Below are 15,607 nucleotides of genomic sequence, written 5' to 3'. Positions count from 1 at the left end.
ACCTGTGTCCGTCACATAACGCAGAACCAGAGCGAGCTGCGAGCTATCCAATCAAGGCTCGTGAAAATGATGACGTTTCCGTGGGCCTGCTAGCTGGCCCTGCAATCGCTTGCAATGGTCTACTCCAGATCTGATTGGTTGAAGCAACAGTTTGGTGGACCATTATTTTATGCTACAGGGCCCGCAGAACTGATTGTGAAGGCCTCCGGGCAGATTTCTTTGACCCTAGCAACAAATGGTGCTGCAATGTGATTGGTTAATGCTTAAATAGGAAAATACACGTCTGGAAGCAGCGCGACCAGGGAGACAGCAATGAAAGGACGAAGACAGAGCATTTGGAATTATAGAATACGTATTCACGGAAATAAATAATAATTAATATCAGTCTGTGATTCAGATATTTTTAGGCCAGCAGAGAAGGCCTTGCAGGCCCTGACGGCCCACCACTGGTAAATGTTATATGACAAAATGCGGCTTTTGAACAAAAACATGTCAGAGAGAAACATTTTTATTGACTGAATTATTTTAATTTATCAAGTGTTAATCCAGAAGTCTAAATTGTGAGCATAAAACACATCAACAGTAAAATAAGCAGAACTCTTATGTCTGCAGTTTTACTTCAAGAAAATAAAAATGTTGATATACAACCATAAGAAACAAACCTGGAGATTTAAGAAAAAAACAGAACTTTTTCTTCATCTTCTAACCAAAAACAAGCAGTAAGAGGTGAACTTTCTCTCTGAACTGATGCTTTATTTAACCTATCGTAACGATCAGCATTTATACCACTTTTGTTTGCTGCTGCAGTCGATGCCCAGCAGCTCAATGTGACCGTGATACGACAACAAGCCAGACCATGGATCAAATAGTCTGCTTTTTATGAAAAAGCAATTCAACCCCCAAAAAAAGAACAAGAAAAAAAGAGCTAAAAACTGATTGATTATTTATTTCTTTTGTAAGTAACCATGGAGTAGGTGGGATAATGCCAACAAAGTCTTTTAACGCACGGCGTGGAAGCCTGACCCTGTTGAGGTAAAGCAAAGGACTGTTTCTTTACTCATTTGCGTTAATAAATATTAACCCGTTAAATCTTTTTGATTAATCGCGTGTTTTACCGCATTAACTTATTGCATTTAAAGCAGGCTTGGTCTGGTTTTTTCTAGTTTTTGATGATGAAAGACATGTTTATTTAGTGCCTCACAGTAAGTAATTTTTGCATGATGTAACATTAAATTTATGTTCACTTTGGGAAATATTCTGCTCTGGTTTACAATTAGACAAATAGTACTGGGTGGTACAGGGAGGGGGGATAGTATCGGCATAACTGCAGGCACAGTAACCTTTTGACCCCGCACAGGGCAAAGCTGGCTGAAAATGTAAAACTCCTTAATTTCCCTCTGACTTGACAAAAAGAACAAAGTAGAAATTCATGAGGAGATTTCAAGTTCAATGTTTTAAAATAAAGTCAGATGTTTCAGTGTTTTTCTTTACTGACTGTTATTTTATTTGTCAAACATCAAGATCCTGATTTTTTAATGTTAAACAGAAAGTTTCTGTCCTGATCCAAATGTTTCTGCTGTCATGATTCATCTATGACAGTAACTGCTGTTCATCAATACTCTGTGAACTAATCTTCAGTTGAAGGTAAAAATGGCTGTCACAAAAATGATCGTCACACATTTTTGTTGAGATACAGATGCAAATGATTTATAAACTCAATCATCAACTCATAAATCCTAAAATTGATTTATTATTTGTAAATTTGTCTGAAGTTGTCTGATTGCTCTCAAAACACACCAGACAATTCTTTAAACCTGATAGTGTCAACACACACACACACACACATTACATGGGTCCAAAGGGGTGGAGTACAAGGTGTTGCTGGTGGGAGGGGCCATCACTAGAACAGCACCGCCCACCTAATGTGAAAATGGCCATAAAAATGTAGAGAAGTGAAAAAGGATTAAAGGGTAACTTTTGAAATACATGCTCAAATACAAATGCATTTATATTCATAACTGAAATAAATTAGTTATTTTAGAACAAGTATAAGAAATGCAATTTATTTTTAAACATGCTCTTTTCTTCCCTCAAGTTCTTTCTTTTATCAGAGGATCTGTTTCAATATCTGCCCATTGTTCCTCCTTTCATGACTCTGCCTCTTGTTTTTCAGGTTTGGTTTCCTTGAGGACTATTCACAAAAAAGTTGGAGACTCAGTGGAGTTTTTATCAGGGCTTCCAACTGAAGGAGTTAATGCAGCAAGATGGAAATATAAAGATAAAACTGTTGCAGATAAAAGTCTTATTATTTCTAAACAGATCTTTGGCAACAGATTACACTTCAACATCACCACCCTGAGTTTAACGCTAACAGAGCTAACTCTTCAAGATTCTGGGGATTTCAGTTTTTACTCTGAACAAAACGAAAAACAAAGGGAGACGGTTATCATCACTCTACTGGTTTACGGTGAATCACATTTTCCTTCCTAATTCTTTTTGAAATTTGACCTCTTTGTTTTTGCCATTGCTGAATTTAGCAATAGAAGTAATGAAATATTTTTTAAAATATCATAAATTTCTCAAAATTTTTAAATGAGATGTTTCAAACAGACAGAAGAGGCAATTAAAATAAACAAATAAATACAAAAAATAAAGTGATATTTTATGTATGAGTTACCAGAGAATGTAATGCCTCCCAGGTTTCAGAGACTCTGTATGAACTGAAACATTGTGTTCTTACTTGTTTTCTTTCCTCTGTCTGTCATCAGAGTCCATAACTGAAGACCCCATTCTGACTTTCACACACGTTTCAGCTGATTCCAATCTGACCTGCACAGTTTTAGTGAACTGCAGCTTAAAGTCCACCAGCAGTGTCAGCTACAAGCTGAGTGACGGGAATCAAACCCACGAAGGCTCCAGTCGGCAGTACAGCATCAGGAAACAGGGAGAAGGACAGGTGTTCACATGCACAGCCTCCAATTCTGTCAGCAGCAGAACAACATCCAAAACTGTAACGTGTCGAGAGAAATCAACTGAAGGTACGTTCATTATGTGACTTTTTGGATTGGTCTAAATAGAGAATCATCAGCCAGTCTGCTCAGTTCAGAGGTTTGGATCAGAACACGGTTGTGTCAGATTGCAGTCGTCTGGACTGGAGGGTGTCTAAGGCAATGTTTACATCGGCTATGTGAAGCACATTCAAGAACACACGTCTGCCACCTACTGATGAAAAAGGCTTGTTGTAAAATATCAAAGTTGTGCAGATCTAGTGAATTTTGCTTCAGGCTTTTTCGTTCACAGCTCTATTCTGATATATATGCAAGACTTGGTGTCAGAGAATTCTGGCTGGAAACACAGCAGTATTATTAGTTTCTCCTCCACGTTTGATCTTAAAATGGTTGGTGCCTTCGTGAATTAAAAGGGACAACATACATAAGTGACTACTAGATTTGAGTTCCTAATTGGTCAAAGTGGTTTAACTTGTAACATGCGTTCAATAGGTGCACGTTTTGTATGTAGACCCCAGAAACGATCCTGGAAATGTGTATAATGACACAGCAAATCATCATTTTTCCCATTGTTTCTGAGTCAGCTGATGATATTCTGAGTAAGTCCAGGTTCTGTCAAGTCATGATTCATGCAGGCGGTAACGACACCTAACAGAGACAATCAGAAGTTTTCAAATTTACCGTATAGTCAATGTGTAAACTTGCTAAGTCTATGTCAGGCACTGTCAATTTGCTCTGGTCCTCTGCTGAACGTAGTCAATGGCTGTGTCCAAATTCAGGTTCTGCGACCTCCCGAGGCCGGGTTTGTCGGCCGGTGACGTCACAGCGTCGCGACAAGTGCTGTCCAAATCCAACGGCTGCTTCAAACGCGCCCAGCGAACGCGGCCTGCTTTTTCCCAAATTGAAGGATCGTTCTGGTGTATCCTGCTATGCTGACCGTATCCCAAGATGCATTGCGGTCGGCCCCGAAGATTTTTTTTCTGTCAACAATGGCGGACATTGATGCGGGACGCGGAGTCGGTGAAAATTTCACTTTTAAATGTAAGTAAAAACTTTAATCTGATAAGTTTATGGTTTATAAAATGAAATAAAGCTTGTAAATCATATTTTGATCTTAAGTATTACAATAAAAGTCTTTTTTTTAAAAAACACTTTCGGGTCGTATACTAGATTCTGGCGCGGTTTCCCAATTGTTCATCTTTTTTTTTTTTACGGATATGTAATTTAATTAAAAAAAAAAAAAGCTTAATTTCATATCTTTTTAGGGACTAAAGAGCAGACCAAGGCTTTCATAAAGCTTAGGAGGGAAAATGACCACCTTTTTACCGGTGCGAAATATTCCGCAGCAGTAGCATGGAGGTAAAACAACTTTTTTTTTCTCATTAGACATAAGTGCCTGTTATGTATTGATGTGAAACGTTTTTTGAGAGTAACCGTTATCCCGCCCTCTGGTGTTTTTTTTTTTCAGGACTATCCTGGAGAAACTGGGACTTCAGGAGAAGGTTTCCCCCATGCAAGCGAAGAAAAAGTGGGATAACCTGAAGAAAAAATACAAAGTATGTTGATATGTGTTGAAAAATATATGCTTGATACACGTTAAATATACATGTAATAAAAGGTTTGTATCTTTTCTTTCCAAATGTCGTGATTTTTGTGTGTGTTTAGGATTGTAAGTATCCAGGATCAGGAGAAGGGGTTGGTGGGAAGCCCACTGCTGCTACTTGGCCCTGGTTTGACCTCATGGATGAGGTATTAGGACAGAGACCTTCCACCACTCCTCCTGTCCTAATTTCCTCTCTCCGTGAGGAAACTCCAGGGACAAGTACAGCAGTGGGTGAAAGAGAGGAAAGTGAAGACAGAGAGGAAGAAAGGAGAGAGCCACCAGCTGTAAGAAAAAGAAGAAGGGACAGTGACGAACTTCTAGAATTAATCAGAGAGGACATGAGGCAGCAGAGAGAGGCAGAAGAGCAAAGAGCAAGAGAGAGCAGGGAGACCTTCGACAGACTTTTCAGTCTGCTAGAAAAAATGGCCAATAATTAAAAAAAGGGGAGGGTTATCTAAAATTAAAAGTTTATTTGTTGTGTTGAAATGTTTAAGAAATTGATAATATAAATAAAGGAATAAATCCAAAAAAACAGTCGTCATGAATTCATTTTAACACTTTTATTAATAACTATTTACAAAGATGGTCGACATGGATGGGGGGCTTCAACTGAGACCTGGGACTGGAACTTTCTAGGTGCCAACTGGAACATCTTGCAGGGGGTCTGGAGTTTCAGGATGCCTCTCAACTGTCCACTGCATCGTCCATCTTCAGGGTTTGCAGGGCTGGCTGTCGACGGATGCTGCATGACCAAAAATGATCCATTAATACAGAAATGAGCTAATACATGAGCAATCTTAATATTATTTAATTTAAAAAGAAAAACTTGATAAATAACCGTCTTCTTTAATTACCTGTTAACCAGTAATCATGGTCTGGTGGTACCTCCTCCAGGGCAGAAACCTCATCAGACAGTTGGTCCCGCCAGAGAGCACTGCTGCTTGCCTCCAAACCAGGCTCCCCTTCATCATCTCCCACATCTTCCTCTGGCTCATCCTCTGGGGCCACAGTGTCGCCAGCACAAAGGCAGATGTTATGCAGGATGGCACAAGCTGTGACAACCTGCAATAGAAAGAGAAATATAAAATAGAAATATATTCCAAATAATCTAAAAAAATGCTGCTATATGTTCACTTACGTGAGGTACAAAGGTGTGATGCACCTCCAGCGGTTGTAGGAAGATTGCTCGGAATCTTGTTTTCATCATTCCAAAAGCACGCTCTATAATCGAGCGTGCCCTAGAATGATGACTGTTGAAGCGCTGGGCTGCAACACCTTCGTTCACACGCTTGTAGGGAGTGATGAGGGGGAGTGGGCGTTGGAGACACGGGTATCCACCATCTGCTAGGATGAAGTGCCCTGGAGGAGGGTAGACCGTCTGCCTGTATAGTGGGCTGTGGCGGAGCACCCTGGAGTCGTGCACCGACCCAGGCCAGCCCACATAGGTGTCGATGAAGCAGCCCCGATGGTCACACACAGCCTGCAGGATGATGGAGGGGAACAGTTTTCTGTTTCTGTAGCAGTGTCCATTGGGGCCGCTAGGAGGCTTGATTCTGATGTGGCATCCGTCGATGGCACCTGCAGCTTTGAGGAAAGCTCTGTGCCGTGCCAGCCCTGCAAACCCACGGGACACCACCCCCAGTTCCTCGGAGGTTTTCGGAAGGTGAATGACCTTATGGCGGATGGCCACCACCTCCTCTGTGAGTCTGTGGACGATGCAGTGGACAGTGGAACGGGGCATCCCAAACACTCTGGAGACCACCCTGTAGGATGCTCCGCTCGCCAACCAGAAAAGAAAAAGCAGGGTCTCAATTACAGCACCCCATCCATGTCGCCGATCCTTATCAAGGAGGTTCAGGAGGATTACAAGAGAGTTCCTGCTCAGTCGGAAGTCTGGTTTTGGGTCTTCGTCGTTGAAAAAACGCTCCAGGATTGGGAGACTCAGGTTCACTTTACAGTAGAGTGGTGTAGTCTAGTTAAAAATAAAAAAGAAATACATTTTCAGTGAAAATATGTGGTTTTATGTTTTTTTTACACTATAGAAAATCATCATACTTAGGTGAACATGAGAAAGGCAAAATACTTAAATACTTATTTTAATGATTTAAAAAAAGAGTAGTAATTGTTAAAAAATAATGTATTCATAACACTTAAGTAAGAAGATAAAATAAACATTTAACACTATTTTAATATGATTAATAGAAAAATAAAATATTATCTTGCACATATTTTCATGCTACAAAAGGCTAGGTACCTACAATCTGATTTACTGTGATCATTTTTGTGAAACAATAATAAGGATCATTGTTACAAAACTGTTTCAAACCCACACACTTGTGTCAGTAATTGTATAGTTTATTACCTGTAATGTAGTTGCTAAATAAATACATCCATTAAACTAGCTAAAGCTAATAAGTAAAATAGCTTCTTGTTTTGTTTTTTAATTTTATTTTAATACAGTACCCGGGCATCGTTATGTCTCAGCCGGAAAAGGAGCAAATATCTCCGACGGCGATACATTTGCTCCAACTCCTCCAAAAGCAGGAGTTGAAGGAGATAAAACAGAATCATTTCGGTCTCCATCATGCTTCCAAACACGCGGTAAACTCAGGATTTTAAGCTAGGCTACAGGACATTAGCCGATTAACGGCGGGAATTATGAAGGCTAGACCGTCCAAATTCACAGCACTTAACATCCGGTCTTACCCACTAACGAAGGACCCGGACATCGGAGATCGCGAAGGCCACGGCCTCGGGAGGATGCAGAACCTGAATTTGGACACAGCCATAGATGAAATGTACAGTCACGTTTCATTATTTTACCGCTGGTTGGTTAGATGGTGCCCAGAAAATGGTGTTTGCTTTGTTGACATTTGGAGTCCATGTTGGGGAAAGCTCAGTGGAGAGATGGTATTCATCCCATTCTGAACGGTGTTACCCTTCTTTGTAGAAACATTTGTGCTAGTACTAGTCATCCAACATGACAACCCAGAGATGAGACCCAGGCACAGAGCAGCAGTCTAAACTCTCCTCTGTGTGGCCTTTAGCGCTGGTGCTAACCTCGGACAGGGCTAGTCCAGCAGTTGCTGGTGTTAGCTCATGTGCTGAAAGGCAAATGAAAGGAGGGAGTCACAAAAGCATAAAAGTAATAGCTACTAGCTTTCTCAACAACAACAAGCAAAATTATAAAGTAATGTAATTTGGGTAACTAAACATTAGATCAGTTTCCACAAAGTTCCTCTTAGTCAATACATTAATTATTAATAACAAACTTGACCTTCTAACCCTAACGGGAACTTGCCTACAAGAGGACAACTATGTTAGACTGAATGAACCCCCCCACTAGTTTGTGATCATGTAACAGCAAAACCTGAAAAGGTTCTCCATAGTTTTCTGTCCTCATTGTTCTTCAATATTTTATGTTTGAAACATTACATGTAAGAAAAAAATATTTTTTTTGCAGCAGAATCAGCTGATTCACGTTGATTACATCCACCTTTCAGCAGCGCGAGGCTGTTTCTTCAGAATAAGCTGGAGTTTCGTTAATTCCATCAAATGTTGAAGAGTTACTATAACCAAAAGAATGTAAACACTGGAGCTAAAGCTCTGGTGTTAAAGCTAATTCATTTTTTCAGAAGTTGTGTCTGTAAGTGGAACTTCAGTCTCAGTTTTTGAACAGAAAAAAGCTCTTGCTAGTTTTAGTTTGAAAACCGGAAGATTCACCGTCACGAAGATGTTTACTTCCGGTAGCAGTACTGCGGCTCTTTTGGCTTTGTTTTAGTTCGTAAACTTAAAATTCAACATTAATCTGCATTTCAGAGCCAATATACATCATCCCCAGATGATATTATGATCATATTCTACTACAATTTACTACATCATAAAGATCACGAATCAGCGATCTTGGACTTCGCGAATATCTGTACTTGAATTTTTGGGAGCAAATCGCGAATACCCGAGTACCCGGATACTCGTTACAGCCCTAATCATTATATTATTCTGACAAAGGATAAACAAAAGCTTGTGTCCTGAGCTATACAGCTGCACACATACAGTTCAGAAGCTGGTGAAATATAGAGTCAAAGATCAGATGATAAAATGCATAATTTCCATGACAGAACACCTCAGTCACAGACATTCAGGACAAACAGGAGAGACTGAACTATCACAGCTTCCATCAGTGGAGACTACAGCTGTAAGAGCAGACCCACAGATGGAGTGAAACTGTCAGATTAACATCCCTGCAGTGTCAAAGTCACATGAAGGCTTCTACAAGTGTCAGTCCTCAGGAAAAGAATCTCCACAGAGCTGGTTGGCAGTAACATGTCAGTAAATCATTCCAGTTGTTCTCAGCATGAACAATAACAGCAGCATTTAGTTCATGAATGTATCACTAAGTTTGAATCAAATCCATGATGTGTTCCAGCAGCATCCAGACCTGACAGATCTTCACTTCCTGTTCTGATGATTGTTGGACCAGTTTGTGTTTTTTTACTGATGATTTTCCTGCTGATGTTTTATTTGTACAGAAAGTCAAAAGGTGAGAAACATTATTTTATAAAATTACATTGATGATTATATGATTTGTCAATGAGGCTGTTTATCATAGAAACATGTGATGTTTTCATTTACAGATTCAAAATCCATCAGGTTGGTACTTTTTTTTTCCTTTTATTGATTGATGTCTTTGTTTATTTAGTTATTGATTTCTTTTATCTCAGCAGGTCTGATGATCAAAATCAGAATTGTGATCCAGATGAGACTGATGCTGAACACAACACTTATGCTTCTCTGCTCCACGGTCAGCCTGAAATCTGACTTTTTACATAGATTATTTTTCTTGAATAACTAATTTAATGGACATGTTGGAAAGTTTGTATTACATTTCTAATTTTAATTTTCTTCTGGTTTGTATTTGAAGGTGAAGTTTCTCTTTATGATTCACTCAGAGGCCCTGAAGACACAGAAAATGATCCAGAGTATGCCAACATAGGTAATCTGAGGGGACTTTAAGGATGATGTGAAATAACTGATCATAAATAAACACAAATAACAATAAACATAGCTTCACCAAGTCAGTCAAATATGACTGTTATTTCTGTTCCTTTTCGACTTAAAGAACATTTGAGAAAAAGAAAAATCCAAAAGTCTGTGGGGAGAAAGTCATTTGACCTTTAAGAATGATGCAGATGTCAAACCGAAATATTTTTCTTTCAGATTAGTCCTGCTGCGTAACATTATCTGTGCTTTAAAACATTTCTGAGAAAGTTCAGTGACCTTTCCAACAGCTACATCATGACTTTTAATGTTCAGTACTAAACTATTCCTTTCTCAAAATGAGAAGTCAGTGAAGAAGAATGGACATTACAGCACCACAAAGAGTAAATCAGTTGAAGGTTTGCAAACTAACTGGAGTTTCCTGCTGATGTGAACTGCAAGGTTGGCTTCTCCAACAATTAAGTTAAGCAGTTACCAATTCTGACAATGACAAATGGGTAAAAATGTTTTAAAAAATATATTTAAAAAATCAAACACAGTTGCTAAAAGAGTAAAGAGGCCTGAAAACCTGTCACACGTGAAAAACATCTGTCAGGTTACAAAAAGTGCAGCAGTCAGAAACAGAAGGGTTAAGAACTCCACGTAAAATCCTCCATTGGAGGTCATCAGTTGGCCTTGTGAAGAGTCTGCAGGAAGTTCATCCTAAAGGTGGCTGTTTTCCTGGCCAGGTGCACTGTAAGCAAGTGCTAATTTCCCACGATCCCTTTGTTTATTTTCTTTCCTGCTAGATTAAACCTCTCACTATACCAACAAGAAGATCCATGTGTTTTATGAGACTAAAGATTTTAGCAACACAAGTTAGGAAATTGACAGATAGATTCTAAGCATCCATGTGATCATCCTCAGGAGGAAGAGGATGAAGATCATAGATGGACTTTGTTGTTTTTCTCCTGCTTTTGTTTGACTTGTACACGATCTCCTCGCAGACTGACATTCTTCAGATCTTTGATCAGGATTCCCCTCAGTTAGAACCTCAATCTGGTACAACTGATGGATTTATTGTTTGAATGCTGGCATTGCTTTGCTGTCGAAACTTGAAGAACAAGCAAATCAAACATCCTTAAATCACATTGCAATTCTTGTCAGGACTCAGGTGTATAGAATCTCTCACGTGTCAGAATGAAACATTTACAGAAGAAAAAACTTCAAAGAACTTTATTGATACACAGTAAATGTCTCTGTCATCGCCAGGTTCTGAAGAACAATGAAGATACACTGCCTGATTTTCCACTCTGGAATTCCAAGAGCGCCACCTGGATTTAGACTTCTGTGAATCAAGAGAATCTCCAGAGGAACTCAGATTCGGACTTTTTCTCCAACTGCTGAACAAGACAAACATAAATGTAAAAAACTTTTTTAAAATTTGAGATTATTTCTAAATTGTATTCAAGTCCACACAAGGATTTGGGTTATTACTATTTTTTTTCTGGACAGACACAACAACACTTAAAAATGGAAAATCTGAAAACATAACATTCTTTCTTCAGAAAGTTACACAAATGTTCAATTCATTGATCTGAATGCAGCCTGATGTTTACATTTATTGGGTTTGTTAGTGTTCATCGCGTAATAAATATTCACTTTTAAACCATTAAAATATTTTCCTATATTTTGACAAGTTAAATGTAAATTCTTTCTAACACGTTCATGCAGCTCTGTAGCATCTCTGTGTTGCATTTTGGGATCAGTGTTTAGTAACAGTAATTAATACACAAGCTGCAGCCCAATCAACACAAAACATCATATTTAAACTTAACATACTTCTGGTAAATGTACACAGATTTTTAAAATAAATGTCCTAAAAAGGTGCAGCTGTTACATATGTGTTGTTGGAAGTTAAAACTTTTGGTGATGCATGTTTTCCACTTGAAATATCATGATAAATAAGAATATCATTCACTGTGTTGTAAAGAGTCACATGTTCTCAGTGCAGAAACATTTTCTATTCCTGTATTTTATGGTCACTTCCTGGTTGAAGTGTTAACATCACATCATTCACACCAGATGAAGGAGAAAATATTTAAAAACTGCTGCAGGATGAGGTCATGAGAAGATGAACTTTGTTAATATCCATAGTTTTAGTCTCTCATCTTATTAAGAATTCACCATAAAACAACATTTAAACTGAAATGTGAAAAATAATTAAAAACCTTAAATTTCAGAATATTTTGGATTTTTATCTAACACAAGTTTCAATGTCAGAGAAACATTTAAATCCTTTCTTAATTTTGAATTTGGTCTGTCTGTTTTTTGTTCACACTTAGCTCAGACAAACTTCAGCTTTGACCACAGCATTTCTTTCTCATGATTATTTTTTTTCTGTTTTAGTTTGTTTAAATATCAAAGTGTTTTTCATTGTGTGACTGCAAATATATTCACCAGTTCCTGAAAACTGCTGTGGGTGGAGCCTGGTCAGCATCAAAGGGGTCTCATCTGGACTAATTTGACCTTACTGGACTCACCCACTGTACAGAAATAAAAGTGTGAATTCACTTTAGAACATATTTTGTTTTCATTTGTTTTATTTTTTTTACCACTTTCTTAAAATGTATTAAATGATAAGTTACCTTCTTAAGTTAAGGTTAAGTAAAAAGAACTGATTTAGTCCATCCATCCATCCATCCATCCATTTTCTTGACCGCTACTTCCCTTTCGGGGTCGTGGGGGTGCCGGAGCCTATCCTGGCTACTGAAGGGCGAAGGCGGGGTACACCCTGGACAGGTCGCCAGTCTGTCGCAGGGCCTCAATCACACACCCATACACTCACGCATGCACGGGGAGAACATGCAAACTCCACACAGAAAGGTCCCAGCCGGGATTCGAACCGGGGCCTTCTCGCTGTGAGGCAAGAGCGCTAACCACTGCGCCACCGTGCAGCCCGTCTGATCTAGTCTTTTATGTATATATGTTTCCCTTTTGAGTCTGACTGGAGGTCACTCATCACTTTGAGTTAAAGTTTATTGTATGTTGAAGATTTTTATAGGCTTTTTTTTACATGTAAAAGAATGTCTCCTAAGTAATCTGATGCGTTTAGAGAATTCTCCATCTATATAACATTTTACCTGGGGGGCCCAAACTGGCAATCCCTACTGGGCATCAACAAGGATAAAGATGCAACAGAATGACTAAAAACTACAAGAAAATGTGGAAAAAAAATATATACATATATATTTATATATGTATATATTGTTAAAGTAATCTTTCTGCACAACTACAAATTTACACTCACTAGATTTCTGTATTAGGTACACCTTATATTATCAGCTTTGACCCCTTTTGCCTTCAGAACTGCCTAAATCCTTGGTGACATAGATTCAACAAGGTACTGGAAACATTCCTCAGAGAGTTTGGTCCATATTTACATGATAGCATCACACAGTTGCTGCAGATTTTTCAGCTACACATCCATGATAAAAATCTTACATTCCACCAAATCCCAAAGGTGCACTGTTGAGTTTAGGTCTGCTGATTGTGGAGGCCATTTGAGTCAACTTGTTGTCATGTTCAAGAAGCCAGTCTGAGATGATTCCAGCTTTATGACATGGAGCCTTATCCTGCTGGAAGAAGCACCAGAAGATGGTAAACTGTGGTCATAAAGGGATAGATATGGTCAGCAACAATACTCAGGTAGACTGTGGCGTTGGAACCATGATCAAGTGGTAATCCTCTGGAACCTGGAGCCTAAAACTCAGGTTTTGTCCTCTTTTGAATTTACCTCTGTATTTTAAATTTAAAAGACTTGTATACATGCTTTTTTTGTATCATTTTAATCAGTATAACCTGTCCTATCTGACACTAGCTTTATTTTTGTCATTTCTCCATATTCTATTCACACATAAAATCATGCAAAAACAGAAAATTCCATCTGGAAAAATTTGATTCTTTTTTCTGTGGAAACCCCAAAAATGTTTAGCGAACTGTTCTTACAACATAGAATGAAGGTTTTAGATGTAATTTCATTAAGAAAAAAAAAACCCATGCGAATAAATTTAGTCAACAAACTAATCAACACATTTGAAAAATCCAGACAAAATTTTCACATTCCTTATTTGGGCCAGAAATGAACAGTTTCTGTTGATAGAGGAACATCACAGACCTCAAAGGTCAATGATGTGACCTTTCTTATGCTGTTATACAGACAGTAATCAGTCTGCCTGACTGGTTTCAGCTTCTGGCAGCCCAAAAAATAAGAATTTCTCACCTAAGAGCACTGCTGTTCATTTGACATGTTTCCTGGAATTTCTTTTTTTTTCAGCTTTTTTTTTCCTTGTTTTGTTTGCGAGGAATAATAAAAAAGGTTTCAGGGAGAACTTTGATCCTGCTGGATTTTAGGTCTGCTCAGCTTGAATCTGCTCTCAGGTGGGGGTGTGTCTGTCTGCTCTGTTGTCTCCTATCGTAACAGCGGCGGCGGGACTTTGGTGGAGAAACGCAGAGTTTCTCTGAGTCTTTCACAATGCCAGTGGTGGTTGCTGTAATAAACTCATGTCGGACCCCATCCAATAATAATAGTTGACAGCTCCATTATGCTCCGCCGAAACCGCAGGCCGCCTGCCCTGTAGTGGGCGGGACTTTCTTGAAGAAACACAGCGTTCCCATGATTTTTTGACCAACGCCGGTGGTAGTTGTAGTAAACAAATATCAGACCCCATCCCAAAAAAAAATTATGATTGTTTTCCTCCTTGTGGATTTCTAATAGCGGACAGCTCCGTTTCGCTCAGCCCCTCCACTATGGGCGCGCTGCCATGCATTGCAGTCTTCCGCCTCATTTATTAAAATAAAAGATTGATTTTGTCCAAAAACTACAAATTAGGGCCAAATTCTCCCTTCAATTCAATAAAATATTAGTTACAGAACATAAAAAAAGTTCAAGTTCATTTTAAACAGTTTTATCATGTTGATCTCACAGCTGCACAGCAGGGCGCCTGAGGTTCCAGAGGGTTAACCAGGAACCAACACCTCGAGTTTCAAGGTAGAGAAAATCTGGTTGAAAATCTCACCAGTATTTTCAGTTATATACCGTTTTGTGATCTCCTTCCTCAAATTATGTGTGTGTGTGCAAGAGTTGTTCTCTGAAAGAAAAAACAGAGGTGATCAGACAGACCTAAATCACATAAAATAATCTTTGAAATGTTCAGACCCTTCTGGAAATTAATAAATCAAGGATCTGCCCTCGGGCTGCATGGTGGCGCAGTGGTTAGCGCTCTTGCCTCACAGCGAGAAGGCCCCGGTTCGACTCCCGGCTGGGACCTTTCTGTGTGGAGTTTGCATGTTCTCTCCGTGCATGCGTGGGTTTTCACCGGGGACTCCGGCTTCCTCCCACCGTCCAAAAACATGCTTCATAGGTTAATTGGTGACTCTAAATTGCCCCTAGGTGTGACTGTGAGAGTGAATGGGTGTGTGATTGAGGCCCTGAGACAGACTGGCGACCTGTCCAGGGTGCACCCCGCCTTCGCCCTTCAGCAGCCGGGATAGGCTCCGGCACCTCCATGACCCCGAAAGAGACAAAGCGGTCAAGAAAATGAATGAATGAAAGAATCTGCCCTCGGTGTAGTTTGGGCTCTGTTACATATTGAGTCAATCCCAAATTGTCCAGAGTGTTATCCAGGTGCCCAGTCCCTTTATTCTGAGGGTTATCAACATGGATGTTAAAATCACCAACAATAATTATCCAGTCCAAATCAATACAGATCATTGATATCAGTTCACTAAACTCAAGGCTAAATTCTGCACAGTATCTTGGGGGGCGGAAGTTATTTATTTATAAATATTAGGGGTGTGTATCTTTCTCTCTCACACGATTCAATACGCATCTCGATACATGGTCCACGAATCGATACAAAAAAGATATTACCGAGATTTAGCAGGGGATCAATCTACATCGGAGCCGGGGGGTGTCCAGGTCTCGGTGGTGCGGAGTCCGGTCCCTGCTTTCAAGAAC

General features: G+C 39.4%; 1 protein-coding gene across 1 annotated transcript in view; it reads left to right on the top strand.

Moving 5' to 3' along the window:
• The first annotated feature begins 7,269 nt into the window (after positions 1-7,269).
• LOC112139251 overlaps positions 7,270-15,607 on the top strand; it is a 30,887-nt gene continuing 22,549 nt past the window's right edge. Inside the window, exon 1 of the mRNA XM_036211028.1 lies at positions 7,270-7,409. Within this exon, the coding sequence (XP_036066921.1) occupies positions 7,270-7,409 (140 nt within the window). The remainder of the gene's footprint in view (positions 7,410-15,607) is intronic.

The sequence above is a fragment of the Oryzias melastigma genome, unplaced genomic scaffold (assembly GCF_002922805.2).
Source record: "Oryzias melastigma strain HK-1 unplaced genomic scaffold, ASM292280v2 sc00385, whole genome shotgun sequence".
Lineage (NCBI taxonomy): Eukaryota > Metazoa > Chordata > Actinopteri > Beloniformes > Adrianichthyidae > Oryzias > Oryzias melastigma.
Note: the sequence above shows the minus strand (reverse complement) of the source record. Positions and strands in the feature narration are given on the sequence as shown.